Source organism: Pelodiscus sinensis, chromosome 22 (assembly GCF_052426305.1).
Source record: "Pelodiscus sinensis isolate ZL-2025 chromosome 22, ASM5242630v1, whole genome shotgun sequence".
Taxonomy (NCBI): Eukaryota; Metazoa; Chordata; order Testudines; family Trionychidae; genus Pelodiscus; species Pelodiscus sinensis.
Window position 1 is genome coordinate 3,002,632 of NC_143073.1, and position 22,143 is coordinate 3,024,774.

A 22,143-nucleotide genomic window follows, 5' to 3' on the forward strand; every position below is an offset into this window, starting at 1 on the left:
TGGGACAGATGGTGCCTGTGGGGGGCAGGGCAGTCCGGGGGCACATAGGGGACGCCCGCGGTGTCCATTGGGGGGCCAGGGTGCTTGGGGGGGAGGGGCACAGAGGGGCCAGGTGGAGTCCGTTTGGGAACTCAGGGCAGTCGGGGGAGGGTTTCAGGGGGTTCGGGGGCGCACAGGGGGACAGGGCGGTGCCCGTTCGGGGGCGCGGGGGGCGCACAGGGGCCGGGCGGTGCCCGTTCGGGGGCGCACAAGGGCCGGGCGGTGCCCGTTCGGGGGCGCGGGGGGCGCACAGGGGCCGGGCGGTGCCCGTTTGGGGCCGGGGGGGGGCGGGGGGGCCGGGGGGGGGCAGGGGGCCGGCCGGAGGCGGGGGCGGAGCTCGCTGGGCGGGGGCCCGGACCCGGGGCCGGCGGGAAGTTCCCCACCCCGGCGCAGCGGGCGCTGCCAGGCCCGGCCCGGCTCCGGGTGCGATGCGCCGGCAGGGCGGGGGCGGCCCGGCCGGATCGGGAGCCGCCTCCCCGGGCGGAGGCCGGGAGATCCCCGCAGCGCGGCGCCCCGCACGCCAGGAGCCAGGGCCGGCGGCTGAGCCCTGCCATGGGGCTGCGGCTGCTGCTGGGGCTGCTGTGGGCGCTGGGCGGCAGCGGCTCGGGGCTCCCCGGTTCCCCGCAGGAGCGCGGAGCCGCCTGGGGCGCCCGGCGCGCAGGTGAGTGCGGGCAGCGGGCAGCGGGCTGGGGCGTCGCGCTCCGGCTGCTGCGTCGGGGGCGCCTGGGTCCTCGGCCGGCGGGGGGCGGGGGGCCCGGGGCCCGGGGCCCGGACTCCGGGGTCGGGCAGGGCAGCCTGGTGGGGGAGGGGCTGGGAGCTGGCGCTGCCGGGTTCACTTCCCTGTTTGCGCCGGGCCTTGGGCTGAGTCCCCAGCGCAGCAGCTGCCCCGGCCCGGCCCCGCCGGGACTCACTTGGCCCCGCCGGCCCCCCAGCTGCAGGGCCCGGGGCCGGCTGGGCCGTGGGGAGGTGTCATGCGGGGGAGGCAGGGGACTGGCTGTTCCTGTCTGACGAGGGCGGGTTCCACCCTGAGGCCCTGGCACCCCCGAGCTGGGAGCCCCGCAGCAGCTCTGCCCCCTCCCCCCATGGGGCTGGGGGTAAAGCCCTGGGGTCCCTCGGGAGCCCCGCTTGCCTGCGTTTGCAGAGAGCCTGCGCCAGTGGGTTGGGGCAGGCTGGCTTGGCCCAGGGCCTGCGCTGCTGGGGGCAGATCTGTGTGCAGTGGGGAGAGCCCCGGGGGGGGGGGGCAGAGCCGTGGTGCCCCTGCACTGGGGGGGCAGACCTGTGTGCAGTGGGGAGAGCCCCGGGGGGGGGGGCAGAGCCGTGGTGCCCCTGCACTGGGGGGGCAGACCTGTGTGCAGTGGGGAGAGCCCCCGGGGGGGCAGAGCCGTGGTGCCCCTGCACTGGGGGGGCAGACCTGTGTGCAGTGGGGAGAGCCCTGGGGAGGGCAGAGCCGTGGTGCCCCTGCACTGGGGGGGCAGACCTGTGTGCAGTGGGGAGAGCCCTGGGGAGGGCAGAGCCGTGGTGCCCCTGCACTGGGGGGGCAGATCTGTGTGCAGTGGGGAGAGCCCCGGGGGGGGGGGGCAGAGCCGTGGTGCCCCTGCACTGGGGGGCAGGCCCATGGGGCACTCTGCTGTAACTCTGCCAGGCCTGGGGGGCACCTCTCCGCCCTAGCGTTTGCCCTCACAGGTCCCCGGGGAGAGGATTTCCCTGGGCAGGAGATGGAGAGCTGGCAGGGCAGCCGATGGGGCTGGCTCCGGGGCCCAGGGGGTGAATGTCCAGCACCCCCCCCCCCCGTGTCCTCTGCTGCCTGGCCCCCTGGCTGTGTCTCCGCAGAGCCCAATGGGGCATGGCGTCTCCCTCCTGTCGGGGGGGAGGGGGAAGCTCTGTCCTGGGGTTGGGGGTGGCCCTTCCTCAGGGGCTCCTCTCCATTGGGCCCCCCAAGGACCCAACATTACAGTGATGGGGGGTGTAATGACGTGGGGGGGTCCCCGACCCTGCACCCCCGTCCGCAGCCAGATGTGACTCAGCCGGCCGCAGCGGAAGGTTTATTGGGGCACAGGGACGCGGCGCAGGAGGGGCACCGACACGGGCCAGGGCAGGCAGCCTTATTCCTCTCGGGGGTTGGGGGGGCTCACGGGCCCCTCACCCCTTTTCCTGCTCTCAGCCTGCTCAGTCGTCCTAGCCCTGCCTTGACCCACACTCCGGGCCCCAGGCAGCCCCGCCGCCCCCATTGTCCTTCCAGGCCCAAGGTGCTATCTGCTGTCCCCTGGGGCTCAGGAGGTGAGAGACTGCACGTACTTCCCCAGTGAGTCACACGCAGCCTCCCGCCTGCTGCAGGGCCTGGGGAAACTGAGGCACGCGCACACACACTGCAGAGCAGCATAGGACAATAGGATTACATGGAACCCCATAAGACTTGCGCTGAATGCGAACACAGGACTGCGAAAGTAGACAGCCCCCCCACTGCGTCCCAGGGGGTCTCCTAGCGGGGTGGGACGGGCTCCCTCTCCACCCACTGCTGGCTGCCCCATGGTCCTGGCCTCGCCCCATGGCCTGGGGAGGGTGGCCGGGGGCCGGGAGGCAGGAGGGGGTGGCTGCTTGACTCCGGGTCGCTGGCTTCGGTTGCAGCTTTGCAGGGATGGGCCCTTCCCGGAGAGCAGCCCTGCCCCGCAGTAGCTGCAGGGACACTCGCAAAGCGGGCGGCATCCATCCGGGCCTCCCCCCGCCCGGGCCTACGGGGCTCGGCCTTTCCACCCGCTGGGGATGGAGAAGGCTCGGGGCGTGAACTTGCTGGCCATGGTGCCAGGGGGCTGCCGTGCCGTGGCCAGGCTCCCTGGGCGCGGGACCCCTGAGGCCCACACGCCGCCTCCGGGACATGTCCGGGCAGGAGACAGCCGCCGAGTCCCCTAACTCCCCTGCTAACGCCTCGGGTGCTGAGGCTTTGTCCGTGCCCTGGAGCGCCAGGCGTTGGCGTCGGGCGCGGGGAGCCGCTCTCCTGCCCTCATTGGCTAGGGCTGGCTGGGTTCCCCGGGGAGACCTCCCTGCCGGAGCGCGGGTGTGCGCCGGGAACGGCAGCCCCGCTCTGAACGCCTGCCCGGGGAGGGCGCTCGGCCCGCTGCCGGCGAGGAGAGGCAAAGACCCTCACCGGGCCGCATCCGGAGCCTGGCTCCGAGCCGGGAAAGGGACCCGGGCGTCCTGGCTCCCCCCCTGCCTCTGTTCTTCCCGGGGCACCGCTGTGGAATAGCACAGCGTGCGGATCGCAGGCGTCCTCAGTGCGTCTGCCCGGCCTAGGGCCCTCAGCAGGCGGGGGGGTGCCGTGGCCTCCAGGGCCGGGGGTCAGGCAGAGGTGGGGGGAGGGGGTTGGGTGGGGGCGGTGCGGTGCTGTGGGTCAGGACGGGGGGGGCCAGGGCTGGGGACGGAGGGGTGTCCGTGGCAATGGCTCTGTTCTCGGCCAGGTGGCAGCTGCTGGCGGCTCCGTGAGGCTCTGGGGAGTTCTTGGCACGTGACGCCCCGTATCCTGGAGGGCAACCGGACACGCAGCGCGGCAGAGGCAGCCCTGGTAACCCCCCCCGGCCCCCCTCGCCCCATCTGACACTGCCCCCGACTCCCGCTGCCCCAGGACCCAGGTCAGCTGGCGGGGGGGCAGGGCTCACGCAGCCGGGCCCTCGCCTGCATTTCAGCTCCCCCCCCGTGTGTCAGGCCACCCTGCCCGACGGGAACTCCCCCACCCCAGCAGGCCCTGCTGCCCAGAGGGGCTCCCACACTGGGGGGGGGTCCCCCGCAACCTCCGCTGGGGGAGCCACTGTGCCTTCCAGCCGGCCAGCCCTGTGAGCTCAGCCCTGTGCCCCCGCCCGCCCGGAAGGGCCTTGCCCGGCCCCCAGCCAGGGACCCTCCGGCATTTCCGCTTGGCTCCGGCCGGGCAGGAAGTGCAGGGGTGTGGCGGGCGGGGGCTGGGATCTCCCCTGCGACACCCCACCCCCAGGACAATGTGCTACCGAGGGAGGGGCACTTCCTGCCCCTCCGGGAGGGGACCCCAGCGTGAACCCGGCGGCTGCTGCCTGGGGAGAGTCCGCAGCCCCGGCTGGGCCACGGGGAGAGCCGGGGGGCTGCTGCCCCTCTGCTCCCCCCCCCCTGCAGGGGGCTGAGCCATGGGGCAAGGGCAAAGGTTCTGGATTGGTGGGTCCCTCCAGCCGCCCCCCTTGCAGAGATCCCTCCCGGGGGGCTGCTGCCCCTCTGCTCCCCCCCCCCCTGCAGGGGGCTGAGCCATGGGGCAAGGGCAAAGGCTCTGGATTGGTGGGTCCCTCCAGCCGCCCCCCTTGCAGAGATCCCTCCCGGGGGCCTGCTGCCCCTCTGCTCCCCCCCCCCCTGCAGGGGGCTGAGCCATGGGGCAAGGGCAAAGGCTCTGGATTGGTGGGTCCCTCCAGCCGCCCCCCTTGCAGAGATCCCTCCCGGGGGGCTGCTGCCCCTCTGCTCCCCCCCCCCTGCAGGGGGCTGAGCCATGGGGCAAGGGCAAAGGCTCTGGATTGGTGGGTCCCTCCAGCCGCCCCCCTTGCAGAGATCCCTCCCGGGGGGCTGGCATGGGGACGGCCCGTGTTCCATTCCTGGGGGTGGTGCAGGCGACTCCCGGGCTGTGGTCCAGCGCCATGCGGGCCCGTAACCCGCTGCCCGGTCTCCCTAGGGGGGCTTCCCAGCCCGGCTGCAGGTCGCCCTGGAGCTGGAGGGGGAGCAGCTCGTTCTGGAGTTGGAGCAAAACCGGTGAGTGGGGGGGCCGGGCGTGTCCTCGGCACCCCTGGGGGGGCCAGTGTCTGAGCTGCACAGGGCCTGTGGCTCCATCTCCCCAGCCAGGCCCCCGCCTGCGAGCAATCTGGGGGGGACGACGGGACTGTGGGGGGGGGCAGGGATCCTGGGGGGAGCTGGCCGCTGCAGGGTGGATTCCAGAGCCCCCCTGTGTTGCTCCAGGCAGGGTGGAGGCCTGTGGGTGTTGGAGGGAGCTGGGGGTTCAGGGGAGGAGGAAGCTGGGGGGCGGTGGGGGCAGGGCCCCATGTGCGGCTCTGGGTGGGGCTGGGGCAATGGTCTGGCGGCAGGAGGGCCCCTGCTCCTGTCCCTGGTCCTTGCGCTCATTCTGTCTGTCTGTCTGTCTCCGGCAGGGAGGGGGCTCCGGGCACCCCGGCGCTGGTCTATTACCTGCCCAACGGCACGCGGGTCACGCAGGCCGCTGGCCCCCAGGTAGGCACGGAGCCGCACGCTCAGTCTCGGGAGACTCCCCCGGGCCCCTTCTCCGCCTCCTACAGGCAGCTTCCCCTCCTTACACTGGGCTGGGGTGTTCCCAGGCCCTGGCCTTTGGCTCCACGCCTGGGAAGGGGAGTCCTGAGCCCTGCCCCCCCTCTGCAGCCAGATGATGGGACTCTCAGGCGGCAGGTAGAACTGAAGGTCTGTTGGTTCACGGGGACACAGCGTAGCACAGACGTGTGACAGGCACCAGGAGCAGCCAGGACAACTCATCTTGGGGCTAAGGGGGCCCTGAGCTAGGGCCCTGCCCGGCCCCCCAAGCCAGCTAGACTCCCCCTCCCTCAGCCAGGGGAAAAACGAGCTCACACCCCCAGCAACTGGTCCCAGCCCTCTAAGCCGCCCCCCACCCTTTGTCCTGTTTCCTGGGCCCAAGGTGTTATCTGCCCTCACCTGGTCCTCAGGACGTGAGAGACTGAACGTACTTCCACGGTGAGTCCCCCTCCTCGTCCAGACAGTGCTGCAGTGCCCAGGGAAACTGAGGCACGCGCACACACAGTTACTCCAGGACAGTAGAATCACACACAGCACAGCAAGGCAACCAGAGCGGGTACAAAACAGAGCGAACACAGGGACTGCAAGAGCAAATGCCATCCCCACCACGTCACAGGGGGCACAGCTCAGCACCCCCCAACCCCCGAAAAATTGTGCCAGCTGGCCATGGGCCCGTTTTTATCCATGACCCCCCTGGCTCTAGCAGCAGGGCTCCAGCTGCTCTGGGAGCAAACCCACCTCCCCCAGCCATGCAGAATATGGGGAAACTGAGGCACACAAGGGTATTTTTTGGGGGGGGGGTCCTCCTTCAAATACCCTAGAAATTCCCCAGGAAGTCCTAGCAGGTGAATCTTATGGCAGAGCCCCGGCCGTGGCAGGCAGGCCTCAGGAGAGGGGGAGGAGTGCTGCGAGCTTCCCCAGGCAGTGCCCTGTGTGTTGTGGTGTCAGTACCTTGCTGGTTGCTGTGGATGACCCCTGCTGGCCTCTGTCTGTAAGCACGGCCCAGCGGGGGGCATCTTGAAGGCCCCCATGACAGGGACCGAACCCGTCCTACCGGTTAAGGGAAGGGATGGAACAAAAGAAGTGAGTGTGGGGGGAGGGGCAGTCTTGGCTGGAACCACGAAGGGGGCAGACTGAGGGGCTGGAATCCAGGGGCCCAGGGACCCATCTCACGGGGTCTGGGGCATCCTGGCCCTGACTCCCGTAGCCACGTCTGGGCTGTGTCCTGGAGGAGCAGTGACCCCCCCGTTCTACTGGCTGGCGGAGTCGGATCTTGCTGCCGCGGGGGACCCGGCACGGGCACGGTTGTGTTGGGACGGGTCCAGTACTCGGGCCCGGGGCCCCTCCCCTCTGCGGGGGGCAAGGACCCGGCGGGCGCCCTGCTCGGAGCTGCACCTAAACTCAACTTCTCTCCGCTGCAGGGAAGCTGCTGCTACCGGGGCCACATCCGGGGGTACCCTGGCTCCTGGGCCAGCATCTGCACCTGCGCCGGCCTCAGGTGGGGCAGCTCCGGGCTGGGGGCTGAAGTCTGGGGCTAAGAGGGCCGGGGGGGGGCGGTGCCCTGGCCAAGGAAGGGGGGGAGGGGTCGCCTCGGTGGGTTTTATGAAGAGCTCCCCTGGGTTTGGTCGGCCCCCCCGCCCTGGGCCTCGAACCTCGTCCCTGCTGACGCCCCTTCTCCCCTCCTCTCCTAGTGGTCTCCTCGTGGCCTCGGAGAACAGGAGCTACGGCCTGGAACCCGACCCCCAGGGGCCCCCCGGGAGGCACCTGGCCTACAGGCCCCGTGCCGTGCCGCCGGGCCCCTCCAGCCCCACGCGGCCGGAGCCACGCAGGGTAGGTGGGGGAGAGGAGGGGGGGCTCCGTGTGTCTGGGGTGGGGGAGCAGCTCCCAAGGGGCCCCCATCACCCCCCAGTGCCGGTCCTTGTTCTCGTGTCCACCCATTCGCCCCCTTCTCCCCAGGGCAAGCGGGACGTGGCCCCCGAGCAGCCGTTCGTGGAGCTGGTGATGGTGGTGGACTACGCGGAGGTGGGTGACCCCCGGCGGGGCGGGGCGGGAGGGGGGGCTCCGGGCCTGTGATGACACGTCGGGGAGCCCCCGACCCTGCCCGTCCGTAGCCAGAGGGGACTCAGCCGGCCAGTGGAGCAGGTTTTATTGGTTCTCAGGGCCGTGGTGCAGCCCAGGGTCGATGTTACAGGAGCCAGCGCAGAGCCTTGGTCCTTCACCCCTTCTCGGGCAAGCCACCCTCACGCCCCCAGCCCAGCCGGCGCCCCGACCTTGCCCCGGCCGGGTGGCCGTCCCCGCCTCTCTCCCCGCAGCTGTCTCCTTATCTGCTCAGGCTGGGGCGCGGTGTCTGGGCCAATCCGGGTGTGGGGTGAGTCCTCGGGAATCGATCCCTGGGTACAAGACAGACAGCTCCCCCCCCCATCACAGGGCCCCTGACGCCGCGTCTCCCCTGCAGTTCCGCAGGTACCCCCACCTGGAACGGATCCGCACCCGAGTGCTGGAGATCATCAGCCAGGTGGACACGGTGAGTCCCTTCCGGCCCCAGGGACACCCCTCACCCCCAGCCTGCCCCCCCAGCCCTGCCGGTGCCCCTCATCCTGACCCAGCACCCCTGCCAGCCTGGCCCTGCCCGCCCCCCCCGCCCTGCCCGTACCTCTCATCCCGACCCAGCGCCCCTGCCAGCCTGGCCCTGCCCGCCCCCCCCGCCCTGCCCGTACCTCTCATCCCGACCCAGCGTCCCTGCCAGCCTGGCCCTGCCCGCCCCCCCCGCCCTGCCCGTACCTCTCATCCCGACCCAGCGCCCCTGCCAGCCTGGCCCTGCCCGCCCCCCCCCAGCCCTGCCCGTACCTCTCTTCCTGACCCAGAGCCCCTGCCAGCCTGGCCCTGCCCCCCCCCCCGCTCTGCCCATACCTCTCATCCCGACCCAGCACCCCTGCCAGCCCGGCCCTACCCCCCCCCGCTCTGCCCGTACCTCTCTTCCTGACCCAGAGCCCCTGCCAGCCTGGCCCTGCCCACCCCCCCCAGCCCTGCCCGTACCTCTCATCCCGACCCAGCGCCCCTGCCAGCCTGGCCCTGCCCGCCCCCCCCCGCCCTGCCTGTACCTCTCTTCCTGACCCAGAGCCCCTGCCAGCCTGGCCCTGCCCCCCCACCCCCCCCCGCTCTGCCCGTACCTCTCTTCCTGACCCAGAGCCCCTGCCAGCCTGGCCCTGCCCCCCCCCCCCCGCTCTGCCCGTACCTCTCTTCCTGACCCAGAGCCCCTGCCAGCCTGGCCCTGCCCGCCCCCCCCCTGCCCTGCCGGTACCCCTCATCTCGACCTGCAGCTCCTGCCAGCCTGCCCCTGCCCCCCGCCCTGCTGGTGCCCCTCATCCTGACCCACAGCCCGGCCCGGCCCTGTCCCCGCCCTGCCGGTGCCCCTCATCCCGACCCACAGCCCCTGCCAGCCCAGCCCTGCCCCCCACCATGCTGGTGCCCCTCATCCTCTGCCAGTCCAGCCCTGAGCTCCCCCCAGGCTAGCACCCCCACACACCTGCCGGGGCCCCTCACCCCTGCCCCCACCAGCCCAGCCCTGGCTCACTGCATCAGTGACGGGTGGCACCTGCTTTTGTCTGCTGGGCCAGGCTCCAAGCTGGCCACGGCGGCTCAGGTTCGTGGCGGCGCTAACCCCACTTTGCCCCCAGTTCTATCAGCCCCTGGGCCTCCGCGTGGCGCTGCTGGCAGTGGAGGTGTGGAACCAGGGGGACCCCTTCGCCGTGGGGCCCAGCGCCCGGGCCACGCTGGAGCGCTTCCTGACGTGGCGGCAGAAGGAGCTGCTGCCCCGGCTCCCGCACGACAACGCCCAGCTGCTGACGTGAGTGGGGGCCGGGTTGGGGGGGCTGGCGGCTGGCGCCGGGCCCCTAACGCTCCCCCTCTCTTGCAGGGGGCTCCGGCTGGAGGGGGCGGAGGTGGGGATGGCGACCCAGGCCTCCATGTGCTCGGCAGCGCGGTCCGGCGGCGTCAGCATGGTCAGTACCGCCCCTAGCCCCGCCCCCTGCCCCCGCCCCCCTGCTCTGACCCGCCTCTCCCCGCAGGATCACTCCGTCAGCGTCCTGGTCGTGGCCTCCTCCGTGGCTCACCAGCTGGGCCACAACCTGGGCATGGGCCACGACGGCCCCGAGCGCCAGTGCGGCTGCGTCGGCCTCTACCAGGAGAGGAGCTGCATCATGGCGCCCCCCACAGAGTGAGTCGGGGGGCCCCCGGGCGGGCCCCGGCCCTGCCCTCCGGCGCCCCCCACAGAGTGAGTCGGGGGGCCCCCGGGCGGGCCCCGGCCCTGCCCTCCGGCGCCCCCCACAGAGTGAGTCGGGGGGCCCCCGGGCGGGCCCCGGCCCTGCCCTCCGGCGCCCCCCACAGAGTGAGTCGGGGGGCCCCCGGGCGGTCCCCGGCCCTGCCCTCTGGCGCCCCCCACAGAGTGAGTCGGGGGTGCCCCCGGGCGGTCCCCGGCCCTGCCCTCCGGCGCCCCCCACAGAGTGAGTCGGGGGGCCCCCGGGCGGGCCCCGGCCCTGCCCTCCGGCGCCCCCCACAGAGTGAGTCGGGGGGCCCCCGGGCGGTCCCCGGCCCTGCCCTCCGGCGCCCCCCACAGAGTGAGTCGGGGGGCCCCCCGGGCGGTCCCCGGCCCTGCCCTCCGGCGCCCCCCTCACCGGCTCTTCCCCGCAGGCTCATGCCCGGTCTGAGCTTCAGCAACTGCAGCCGGCAGGACGTGGCGCGGAGCCTGCGCCGGGACTGGGCCTGGTGCCTCTTCAACGTGCCGGAGCCGGAGAGCCTGGCCGGGCGCCCGCACTGCGGGAACCGCCTGCTGGAGAGGGGCGAGGCGTGTGACTGCGGCTTCCCCGAGGTAGGGAGGGGCCGGGCGGGGTGGGAGTGGGGGGTCTGCGCCCCCGGCCCCCCTCACCGGCCCCTGCGCCCCACAGGAGTGCACCGACCCCTGCTGCGACGCCGGCACCTGCCGCCTGGTGCCCGGAGCCGAGTGCGCCGCGGGCGACGCCTGCTGCCAGCACTGCAAGGTGAGCGCCCCCCGGGGCCCCTCGCTCCCGCCCCTCCCCTGGCCCCGCCCCTCAGGGCCCCTCGCTCCCGCCCCTCCCCTGGCCCCGCCCCGCCAGGGCCCCTCGCTCCCGCCCCTCCCCTGGCCCCGTCCCCCAGGGCCCCTTGCTCCCGCCCCCCAGGACCCCTTGCTCCCGCCCCTCCCCTGGCCCCGCCCCCCAGGGCCCCTCGCTCCCGCCCCGCCTCTGGCCCCGCCCCCCAGGGCCCCTCGTTCCTACCCCAGCCCCGCCCCCAGGGCCCCTCGCTCCCACCCCTCCCCTGGCCCAGCCCCCCAGGGCCCCTCGTTCCTACCCCAGCCCCGCCCCCCAGGGCCCCTCACTCCTGCCCCGCCCCCCAGGGCCCCTCGCTCCCGCCCCTCCCCTGGCCCCGCCCCCCGGGGCCCCTTGCTCCCGCCCCGCCCCCCCAGGGCCCCTCACTCCCACCCCTCCCCCGGCCCGGCCCCCCCAGGGCCCCTCGCCCCTCCCCCGGCCCGGCCCCCCCAGGGCCCCTCGCTCCTACCCCGGCCCCGCCCCGCCAGGGCCCCTCGCTCCCGCCCCTCCCCCGGCCCCGCCCCGCCAGGGCCCCTCGCTCCTACCCCGGCCCCGCCCCGCCCCCCCAGCCCCGCCGGGGCTCCTCGCTCCCACCCCTCCCCCGGCCCCAGCCCCGCCGGGGCCCCTCACTCCCGCCCCGACCCCTCCCCCGGCCCCAACCCTGCCGATGCCCCTCACTCCTGCCCCACAGCCCCTGCCAGCCCAGCCCCGCCCCCCAGCGCCCCCACTCCCCACCCGCAGCCCCTGCTCGTTAGCGCTCTGCGGTGCGGACCCGTTGGTATGAAGAGGTGGGGGAAGGGCCGGGTTGGGCCCCTCGGGGAGCGTCCTGGAGAGTCGTGGCGGGCAGAGGGGGCACAGGGGGGCCTGGGAGCCCCGGCAGCCGGCGCTTGCGGCTGGGCAGACCTGCAGCCCCGGAGCAGGGGCAGATCCGGGGTTCGGTCGCCTGGTGGCTCCGTCCCAGAGGACGAACCGGGCCCGGGGCCAGCTGGCGTTTCTGCCGGGGGGGCCCGGATCCCCCGGGCGGCACTGGGCCCCCAGCATTGGCACAAGCTCTCGGGGCCCTTCGATGCCCCAGGAGCGCGGCCGAGCCCCCCCCCCCCCCCCCCCCGTTCCCCTGCCCCGCTCTGACTCTCTGCTGCCCAGCTGCGGCAGGCCGGCTCCGTGTGCCGCCAGGCCCGCGGCGAATGCGACCTCCCGGAGTTCTGCGACGGGCTCTCCCCCCGCTGCCCCCCCAACGTGCACCTGCAGGACGGACAGCCCTGCGCCGGGGGCCAGGCCTACTGCTACGGCGGCACCTGCCCCACCTACCAGGGCCAGTGCCAGGAGCTGTGGGGCCCAGGTAAGGGGGGGATGGGGACACAGTGGGGCTGATATCTCGGGGGTGCGGGGCTGGGGGGCCCAGGTAAGGGGGACAAGGGGATGCCATGGGGCTGATGTTTGGGGGGTGCGGAGTGGTGGCAGTGCTGACATTCAGCACTGCAGGGGGCTCAGAAGCTGGGGGGCCCAGGCAAGTGGGGTTGGGGATGTAGTGGGGCTGATATCGAGGGGGGTGGTACTGGGTGGCCCTGGTAAGGGGGATGGGGACGCAGTGGGGCTGATACCTGGGGGGGTGGATTTGGGTGCTAGGGGGCCCAGGAAAAGGGCTGGGAGGCCGATATCTGGGGGTGCGGAGCTGGGGGCTCACGGTTCTCTGTCCACGCAGACTCGGGCCCCGTTTCTGACGCCTGCCTGGCCGCCCTGAACGCCAGGGGGGACGCGCAGGGACACTGTGGGCAGCACCCCAACGGCAGCTACGCCCCCTGTGCCCAGCGGTGAGTGGCCCCGGTGCTGCCCGTCTGTCCCCCCCCCCCCGTCTGTCCGTCTCTCCCTCCTCCCCCCCACGTCTGTCCGTCTGTCTGTCCCTCCTCCTGACCCCTCTGCCTGTGCAGGGACAGCGCCTGCGGGAGGCTGCAGTGCCGGGGGGCGGTGCCCAGGGCGCGCTGGAGGATGGGGGGGCGCCCGGCTGCCGCAGGACCCCCCCGCCCCCCAGCGAGGACGTGAGCGACCTGGCTGTGGCGATGCCGGGCACAGCCTGTGGCTCCGGGAAGGTGAGCTGGGGGCCTGGGGGGAGGAGCGGCTGCGCTGGGTTCGGGGGCCAGGGACCCACACTCCCCCTTGACCCCGTCTCTCTGGCAGGCGTGCCGTGGCAGGCAGTGCCGGGACGTCTCCGAGCTGGGGGGCCAGGCCTGTGGGACCAAGTGCCACGGGCACGGGGTGAGTGGGGCAGAGGGGGCGGGGGGCTGCCGGGCGTGTGCCGAGACCCCCCCTGAGGTTCTGTGTCCCCCCCCCAGGTCTGCAACAACAAGGGGCACTGCCACTGCGAGGAGGGCTGGGCCCCCCCCACCTGCGCCAGCCGCGGCCTTGGGGGCAGCGAGGACAGTGGCCCCGTGCGGGCCCTGGAGCAAGGTGAGGGGCCGGGCCCCGGAGGGCCGCTGGGCAGCGCCGGCGCCGCCCGACCACGTGGGTGGGGGAAGAAAGGGCCTTTGTGCGCTGGGCTGCCGGGGAACTAACGGGCCTTTCTCCTGCCAGGGGGCAGCGCCCTCCTGCCCGTCACCCTGCTGCTCCTGGCCGTGCTCCTGGCCCTCGGCGTGTGGGGCTGCTACGCCAAGCGGGGCGGCCTGCCCTGCCGCCTCTGCCGCCTCGGCAAGGGCACGGGCTGCCAGTACAGGTACCCGCCCCCCGCCACTGCCAGCCCCCGCGCCCCTCCCCGGCCCTCTCCCTTAGCCGCCCGCCCCCCGCCACTGCCGGCCCCCGCGCCCCTCCCCGGCCCTCTCCCTTAGCCGCCCGCCCCCCGCCACTGCCGGCCCCCGCGCCCCTCCCCGGCCCTCTCCCTTAGCCGCCCGCCCCCCGCCACTGCCGGCCCCCCGCGCCCCTCCCCGGCCCTCTCCCTTAGCCGCCCGCCCCCCGCCACTGCCGGCCCCCCGCGCCCCTCCCCGGCCCTCTCCCTTAGCCGCCCGCCCCCCGCCACTGCCGGCCCCCCGCCCCTCCCCGGCCCCTCCCCGGCCCTCTCCCTTAGCCGCCCGCCCCCCGCCACTGCCGGCCCCCCGCGCCCCTCCCCGGCCCTCTCCCTTTGCCGCCCGCCCCCCGCCACTGCCGGCCCCCGCGCCCCTCCCCGGCCCTCTCCCTTAGCCGCCCGCCCCCTGCCACTGCCGGCCCCCCGCGCCCCTCCCCGGCCCTCTCCCTTAGCCGCCCGCCCCCCGCCACTGCCGGCCCCCCGCGCCCCTCCCCGGCCCTCTCCCTTAGCCGCCCGCCCCCCGCCACTGCCGGCCCCCCGCGCCCCTCCCTGGCCCTCTCCCTTTGCCGCCCGCCCCCCGCCACTGCCGGCCCCCCGCGCCCCTCCCCGGCTCTCTCCCTTTGCCGCCCGCCCCCCGCCACTGCCGGCCCCCAGTGCCCCTCCCCGGCCCTCTCCCTTAGCCGCCTGCCCCCCGCCACTGCCGGCCCCCCGCGCCCCTCCCCGGCCCTCTCCCTTTGCCGCCCGCCCCCCGCCACTGCCGGCCCCCCGCGCCCCTCCCCGGCCCTCTCCCTTTGCCGCCCGCCCCCCGCCACTGCCGGCCCCCCGCGCCCCTCCCCGGCCCTCTCCCTTTGCCGCCCGCCCCCCGCCACTGCCGGCCCCCCGCGCCCCTCCCCGGCCCTCTCCCTTTGCCGCCCGCCCCCCGCCACTGCCGGCCCCCCGCGCCCCCCCCCTCCCCGGCCCTCTCCCTTAGCCGCCCGCCCCCCGCCACTGCCGGCCCCCCGCGCCCCTCCCCGGCCCTCTCCCTTAGCCGCCCGCCCCCCGCCACTGCCGGCCCCCCGCGCCCCTCCCCGGCCCTCTCCCTTAGCCGCCCGCCCCCCGCCACTGCCGGCCCCCCGCGCCCCTCCCCGGCCCCGCTCCCTTAGCCGCCCGCCCCCCGCCACTGCCGGCCCCCCGCGCCCCTCCCCGGCCCTCTCCCTTTGCCGCCCGCCCCCCGCCACTGCCGGCCCCCGCGCCCCTCCCCGGCCCTCTCCCTTAGCCGCCCGGCCCCCGCCACTGCCGGCCCCCGCGCCCCTCCCCGGCCCTGCTCCCTAGGCCTGCGCCTGCCCCCCGCCACTGCCGGCCCCCCGCGCCCCTCCCCGGCCCCGCTCCCTTAGCCGCCCGCCCCCCGCCACTGCCGGCCCCCCGCGCCCCTCCCCGGCCCTCTCCCTTTGCCGCCCGCCCCCCGCCACTGCCGGCCCCCGCGCCCCTCCCCGGCCCTCTCCCTTAGCCGCCCGGCCCCCGCCACTGCCGGCCCCCCGCGCCCCTCCCCGGCCCTGCTCCCTAGGCCTGCGCCTGCCCCCCGCCAGTGCTGGCCCCCCCATGTCCCTCCCCGGCCCTCTCCCTTTGCCTCTCGCCAGGTCTGCGCCTGCCCCCCCACCACTGCCGGCCCCGCTGTGCCCCCTCCCCCGGCCCTGCTCCCTGGGCCTGCACCTACCCCCCACCACTGCCGGCCCTGCTGTGCTCCCCTTCCTTAGGCTCTGCTTGGCCTGTGAGCTCCCCCCACAGCAGGGCCCGACCTGGAACCCCGAGCTCCCTCTTCTCCCCCCCCGCCCCCCACGGCAGAATTCACAGATCCCCGGAATCTGCCCTTTCAGGGGGGAGGGGGGAGATCGGAGTCATTTGTCCAGAGGGGCCCCCCTCCCCCGAGAAGCCAGCCACCCTGTCCCCCGGCTCCGAAGGGGGATTCCCTCCTTGGGGCTGGGTTGCTGATCACTGGGCAGTGTCTGCCCCCCACTCCAGGGGCGTCTGGTCACTATGGGCCCGTCGTGCTGGGGGGCAGCTGGCCCGTGGCCCGGTGAGATGCTGGGCTGCTCTCCTGGGGCCCTGCCTGCTCCCGGCTGGGGAACTGGGGGCGCACAGGCCGGGTGCCGGAGAGGGGCCGGTCCAGGACCCTCCCCACACGGCCTGTCCCGAGATGCCGGCATCCCCGCCCCCTGCAGCTGGGAACTGACTTGCGCCCTCCATGTGCCCCCTCGGCTTCCTGTGGCTCCTGGCAGGAGTCTGGCAGCAGGAGGGTTAACCCGGGGGGTGTCTGAGCCACATTTCCTCCCCAGGATCTCCCAGACGGAGCCACGAGGCTCAGACCGGCCCCAGCCCGGACCCCCGCGGCCCCCACGACCCCAGAGCACAGAGCTGCAGATGATGCCCACCAGTAAGGTGAGTGCCAGGGCAACGCCAGCACTGCCCACCCCCTCCTGGGGACCGCCCCGCCCCCTCCTGGGGCCCTGCCACCCGCCCCCTTCTGGGGACCGCCACCTGCCCCACCCTGCCTGGGGCCCCGCCGCCTGCCTCCTCCTGGGGACCGCCACCTTCCCCACCCCTCCTGGGGCCCTGCCACCCGCCCCACCCCTCCTGGGGACTGCCCCTCCCTGCCTGGGACCCCGCCGCCCACCCCCTCCTGGGTCCCCGCCGCCCGCCCCCTCCTGGGGACCGCCCCGCCTGGGGCCCTGCCACCCGCCCCCTTCTGGGGACCACCACCTGCCCCACCCTGCCTGGGGACCGCCCCGCCCCCTCCTGGGGCCCTGCCACCCGCCCCACCCCTCCTGGGGACCGCCCCGCCCCGCCCGGGGCCCTGCCACCTGCCCCACCCCTCCTGGGGACCGCCCCGCCCTGCCTGGGGCCCCGCTGCCCACCCCCTCCTGGGGCCCCGCCGCCCGCCCCCTCCTGGGGCCCCGCCGCCCACCTCCTCCTGGGTACTGCCCCGTCCTGGGGACCGCCCTGCCACCCGCCCCACCCCTCCTGGGAACCTCTCCACCCTGCCTGGGGCCTCCTGGGGACTGCCCTCTCCTGGGGGCCGCCCTATCCTGCCTGGGGCCCCGCTGCCTACCCCTGGGGCCTTAGGTCATTGCTGGGGGTGGGGCCCCGTTGTCATGGGCGACATGTTTGGGGGGCAGGGTCTCAGCTGGGGAGGCGCTCAGAGGAGCGGGAGGGAGGGGGGGGCTCTCCCTGGGCAGTTAGGGGGCGGCAGGTTTAACTCCCCAGATTGAGCTGGACTGAGTCCTGCCGTGTTCGCTGCCCATGTGTATCGGGTGAGGTCTCCCCAGGCAGCGGGCGCCCCTGCCAGAGCCGCTGTGTGCCGGGCGTGCGGCTGGGCTGGGTGGCGGGGTGCCCCTGTGTCCCCCGTCACACCCTGGGCCGGGCAGTGGGGTGCCCCTGTGTCCCCCGTCACACCCTGGGCCGGGCAGCGGGGTGCCCCTGTGTCCCCCATCACACCCTGGGGCGGGCAGTGGGGTGACCCTGTGTCACCCGTCACACCCTGGGCTGGGTGGCGGGGTGCCCCTGTGTCACCCGTCACACCCTGGGCCGGGCAGCGGGGTGACCCTGTGTCACCCGTCACACCCTGGGCCGGGCAGCGGGGTGACCCTGTGTCCCCCGTCACACCCTGGGGCGGGCAGCGGGGTGCCCCTGTGTCCCCCGTCACACCCTGGGGCGGGCAGCGGGGTGCCCCTGTGTCCCCCGTCACACCCTGGGCCGGGCAGCGGGGTGCCCCTGTGTCCCCCGTCACACCCTGGGCCGGGCAGCGGGGTGCCCCTGTGTCCCCCGTCACACCCTGGGCCGGGCAGCGGGGTGACCCTGTGTCACCCGTCACACCCTGGGCCGGGCAGCGGGGTGCCCCTGTGTCCCCCGTCACACCCTGGGCCGGGCAGCGGGGTGCCCCTGTGTCCCCCGTCACACCCTGGGCCGGGCGGCGGGGTGCCCCTGTGTCCCCCGTCACACCCTGGGGCGGGCGGTGGGGTGCCCCTGTGTCCCCCGTCACACCCTGGGCCGGGCGGTGGGGTGACCCTGTGTCACCCGTCACACCCTGGGCCGGGCAGCGGGGTGACCCTGTGTCCCCCGTCACACCCTGGGCCGGGCAGCGGGGTGACCCTGTGTCCCCCGTCACACCCTGGGCCGGGCAGCGGGGTGCCCCTGTGTCCCCCGTCACACCCTGGGGCGGGCGGTGGGGTGCCCCTGTGTCCCCCGTCACACCCTGGGCCGGGCAGTGGGGTGACCCTGTGTCCCCCGTCACACCCTGGGCCGGGCAGCGGGGTGACCCTGTGTCACCCGTCACACCCTGGGCCGGGCAGCGGGGTGACCCTGGGCCGGGCAGTGGGGTGACCCTGTGTCACCCGTCACACCCTGGGCCGGGCAGCGGGGTGACCCTGTGTCCCCGTCACACCCTGGGCCGGGCCGGGAGGGGTCGGGGTGTGGAGCTGGGATTGTAACCTTGGTGCCTCTTCACTTTCCCCTGGTGTCAGTGAGGCGAGTCCAGGCCGGGCGGAGCACCAGGGTGCTGGCTCTGGTGCCCGTATGGGGCAGCTGGGGGTGTCTGGGGGGGGGGTAGCTCACTGGCTCTGTCTGGTCCAGGCAGCAGACCCCGCCCCATGCCCGTGCACCATGGGGCGTGGGCCGTGGGGGCCTCTGGGCTGGGTCCGATGGAGCCCTGGGCCAGCCCCATGGAGGGGGAGGAGATTGGCCCCCCGGGGAGCAGCCGGGCCAGAAGCCGCCGTGGGCCCCCCAGAAGAAGAGTCCGGCCAGGGAGCAGCCTGGCACGGCGGCTGGCTCTGAGGCGGCCCCTTGGGAGCCAGGCCTGTGGGGTGTGGGGGGCATGTCTGCATGCTGCATGGCCTCCGACTGACCCCTGCCTGCATGGCTCCGGCCCCTCCCTCGCACTGCCCCCCTCCCTCTCTCACCGCCCCCCCGACTCCCCCTCCCTCTCTCCCCCTCACCCATTACCCCCCCACCCCTCTCTCTCTCTCCCCCCATCTCCCCCCCCCCCCCCGGCTGTCGCTGTCTCCTCTTTCTGCAGCCTGCTCCCCACGGCTCGGCCCGGCCCGACCCGCCCTCCAAGCCGCTCCCGCCTGACCCGGTTCCTAGGGGATCCCAGGTAACGTCCTTGGGCCCCGGCGGGCGTGGACACAGCCCTGGGCAGCGGCTGCCTGACCCCCCCACCCCACCCCACTGCTGCATGCCTGTCCTGTGCATGGCCTCACATGGCGTCTGTCCCCACGCCCCCCCCCCCCCCCAGGGCACTGGGCTGTGGGGGGCAGGGCCTGAGTATGCATCTGCCCCCAGGCCTGAGGGTTCCCCCGTTGCCAGGAAGTCTTCTCCAGCCCCCATGTGTGGGGCAGCCCCACGGCCACGCTTGCTGTGTCCCAGGCTGCGGGGTCTGGGTGCTACCCGGAGCTGCTGCAGCCATGGGCCCGACGGGCGGCCCAGCCGAGCACTCAGCCGGCCGCCCCCTCCCTCTGGGCTGCCCCCCGGCTGGGAGAGTTTCTCTCCAGCCCTCTGGCCGTGCCCTGGCGCCCCTCCCTGCAGCTGAGGCGGACAGGGCCTGCTCCTCCCCAGGGGTCTCTGCGGACCCCCCCTCGGCAGCTGGCAGCGTGGTGCTGTTGCTGTTTCACTGTCCCTGGTCTCTCTGCCCAGGCCGTGCTGTGGGGCAGGCCGCCCCCCCCCACGCGCCCGCTGCCCGCAGACCCTGTGCTGACAGGCGCTCAGGTAACCTCAGCGCAGGCTGGCGCCACGCGGGGTGACGGTGACGGGGGCGCGGGTCCGGCGGTGGGGCCCGGCGAGTGCCAGGCTGTAGGAGGGAACGAGGAGTGTGCAGGGCCCAGCTGCTGGGGGGTGTCAGGCTCGCTCGGCCTGTGCGGAGCCTTGGGGTGCCCCCCCGTAACTGGCGCCGACGTCTCTCCGCAGCCTCCAGGCCCTGCCAGGCCACCCCTGCGCTCGGACTCCACCGGGCCCCTCCTCTCCGGGGCCGAGGTGTCGGCCGTGCCCTCCTACGGCCCCCAGGCCATGCTGCTGCCCTCCAGGTGAGCGCCGGCCGCACGGGTTCTGGGGGGCGAGGGCAGATCCTGCCCCCCACTTACCTGTTTCACTTTTCCTCTCTCCCCCTCCCCCAGGCCAGCGCCCCCGCCCCCTGCCGGACATCTCCAGGACACCTAGCGTGGGATGGACTCCGCTGCCGGCGTGGGAGCCGCCCGGGCCCAGGGCCCTCGCTGCCTGTTGGACTTGGGGGGACGGGCCCCTCGGTGCGGACTCGGGCGGTTCCTGCCGCTGGGCTCCCAGAGCCGCAGGGCGGAGCTGGGGCCGAACCGGCCTTGGGCTGCCGGCGCATTGGGCACCGCGCTGCAGCTGCCGGTCCTGGTCCTTGGCCCTCGCCCTGCCCGGGCGCCGCCATCCCCTGCCCAGAGAGCCGGGGCTCAGAAGGCCGGGTGGGGCCGGGCGCGCCCAGGGAGCGGCTGCGTCTGGGAGCCGGTGCCTGCTCCAGCTTGTCCCAGGAGAATCGGCCCCGCCCGGCCCTGGGATGCTGCTTGGCTGGGGGGGGCAACTCCCTTTCTTTGGGGCGCTGCCTGCTTCGGAGCCGCACCCGGTCATCTGCAAACCTCCAGTAAAGGGGCCGGGAGTTGCCCGAGTTAACTCCTTCCGTGCCAGTGTGAATTCTCCGTGCACCTGGGCAGGACCGGGCACAGACCGAGCCGCCCGTCCTGGGGCCGGCTCTCTCATGATCCCTGCCTCCCACTCCCTGCTAGAGCCCCTCACGCCTGCCCCGCAGGCCTGGTTATCCCAGCCTGCTCCCCCCCAGCATCTCTGCAAGTGCCCGTCACCGAGGGGGTGGAGCCATCAGGCCCTGCCCCCCACCCGCAGCCAGAGGGGGGACTCAGCCGCAGGGCGAACAGGAGGGGCCGAGGCGACGGGGACATGGCGTAGCACAGACTGGTCAGCACTGGCACCAGGAGCAGCCAGCACAGCCCTGCCTGGGGAGAGGAGGGCCTGAGTCAAGGGTCCTGAGTCCCCGCACCCCAGGCCAGAGAGACCAACCCACACTCGGCTCCCTGCAGCCACCCTCCTTCCCCCCTCACCTCCGGCCTTTGTCCTGCGTCCCAGGCAAAAGGTGTCACCTGGTCACGCCCCCTCCCGGGCTCTGGTCACAAAGGGCATCAGCCAGTGTGCACCTGGGGGCGGCTGTCGCCGAAATTCCCACCCCCATGTAAGTAGTGGGGCAGGGCCCAGGGAAACTGAGGCACGTGTGGGGTTAGTGCAGGACAGGAGAACTCCTGTGCCCCGGAACAAAGGGAATGAAATCCCCACGTGCCCAGCTCATCGCGTCTCTCCCCCCCCCTCCGGGGGACCGACCGGTGCAGGGTCCCTCAGCTGGGTACTTGGGGCAGTTCAGGCCCTTGGCCCTGTCCCTAACACAGAGCTCTCGGTGTCCCAGTCCGGCAGGAGCAGCCTCCCTAGCAGCTCCGCTGGGTCCTCGCCGTCCTGGTGCAGCCCCTGGAGCTGGCTGGCTGCTCCCCGCTGGGCCAGGAACCAGCTCCCGGGGCTGGGGGGGGGGGGGGGGAGTCATTCTCTCACTACTGGGCTTGCTCCCCCCACCCCGTGACGGAGGGGGGCGTTTGGTCTGCTCTTGCAGTCCGCTGTGTTCACTCTGGTCTTGCATTCGCCACTTGCTTTGCTGAGCTTTAGGGGAGTCCTCCTGCCCCGTGCTGTTCTGGAGTAACTCTGGGTGTGTGCCTCAGTTTCCCCTGGGCACTGCAGCACTGTCTGAGGAGGGGGAGGCTGGGTGTGACTCACTGGGGAAGAATGTTCATTCTCTCACGTCCGGAGGACCAGGTGACAGCAGATAACACCTTGGGCCTGGAAGCAGGACAAAGCAGGAGGTGGGGCAGCCTAGGGGGTGTGGGTTAGGTTTCTGCTGGCTGGAGGAGAAGGGAGCCTCGCTGGCGGGGGGGGGGCTCAGAGCTGGGGCTCAGAGCTGGGCTCTGGGCCCCCCGTTCCCCGAGGTGGGTTGTACTGGCTTCTCCCAGTGCCTGTAACAAGTCAGTGCTACCCTGTGTCCCCGTGAACCAATCAACCTCCTGTTCTTGCCGCTGGAGAGTCGCATCTGGCTGCACCGGGGGGGGGGGGGGGGGGGGCAGGGCCCGAGGACTCCCCCTCGCTCCATGACACCTCCGCTCTTCATCTGTGCACGGCTCCACAACATCCCCCGTCAGGAGCTGGGGATCAGCCGTCTCCCTGCTGTTCCCAAGGGTGCCAACTCAGGCCCATGCTGCGGCGCCCCCGATTCCCAGGAAGGACCCGTCAGTGTGCCGGCCTTCTTGAGGCTCACCCCCCCCCCCTCCGTGGGTTAGATCGTGGGCCTCTTTTTGCACACACGGGTTAGACTGTAGTGCCCCCTGTTCCCCCCTGCTTCCTGGAATTGCCCCTCCCTGCCTTCAGCATGCCTGGCTCTTGCAAGCCCCCCTTTTTCTACTGTGCCCCCCGTCACGTACTGCCAGATGCTCCATCCATGGGCTGCAGCACATCCCACCGCTGCCACCAGTATCACCAAGGTGGGGGGAGCCACGGCCCTGCGCCCCATCCGCAGCCAGACTCAGCCGACAGGTAGAGCAGAAGGTTTATTAGTTCACAGGAGCACGGTGTAGCACAGACAGGCCAGCACAGACACCAGTAGTAGCCGGGACAATCCATCTTGGGGCAGGGGGCCTAGAGCCAAGGGCCCTGCCACCCGTCTCTTCCTCCAAGCCAGCCAGGCTGACCCGCGGGCCGAGCAGCCTGGTCCTGCCCCTCCTTCCCCACCTTCTGTCCTGTTTCCTGAGCAAAAGGTGTCTCCAGGTCACACCCTATCCCAGCTCAGGTTGTGAAGGGCCTTGCCCACTGTGTATGCGGGGAAGGCTGTCACCCGAAATCCCCAACATCTAGAGGGTGATG

The 22,143-nt window shown here is 73.8% G+C and overlaps 2 protein-coding genes across 2 annotated transcripts; both read left to right on the plus strand.

Annotated features, from left to right (window-relative positions):
- The first annotated feature begins 407 nt into the window (after positions 1 to 407).
- Positions 408 to 21,303, plus strand: ADAM15 (ADAM metallopeptidase domain 15). Its single transcript, XM_075907532.2, is given in 25 exon segments — positions 408 to 700; positions 3,492 to 3,595; positions 4,715 to 4,791; positions 5,184 to 5,262; positions 6,738 to 6,814; positions 7,008 to 7,146; positions 7,273 to 7,338; positions 7,772 to 7,840; positions 8,994 to 9,163; positions 9,233 to 9,317; positions 9,384 to 9,532; positions 10,006 to 10,183; positions 10,260 to 10,352; positions 11,562 to 11,757; positions 12,121 to 12,229; positions 12,347 to 12,372; positions 12,375 to 12,505; positions 12,594 to 12,671; positions 12,749 to 12,863; positions 12,987 to 13,125; positions 15,504 to 15,606; positions 18,239 to 18,316; positions 18,856 to 18,927; positions 19,126 to 19,241; positions 19,332 to 21,303. Coding segments are annotated over 25 exon segments (2,601 nt in total). The 5' UTR covers positions 408 to 591; the 3' UTR covers positions 19,375 to 21,303.
- Positions 16,320 to 18,218, plus strand: LOC149521798 (uncharacterized). The gene is made up of 2 exons (XM_089772695.1): positions 16,320 to 16,344; positions 16,438 to 18,218. Exons 1-2 carry the CDS (start codon positions 16,320 to 16,322, stop codon positions 17,652 to 17,654), a joined length of 1,242 nt encoding a protein of 413 aa, XP_089628821.1. The 3' UTR covers positions 17,655 to 18,218.
- Positions 21,304 to 22,143: the final 840 nt, after the last annotated feature.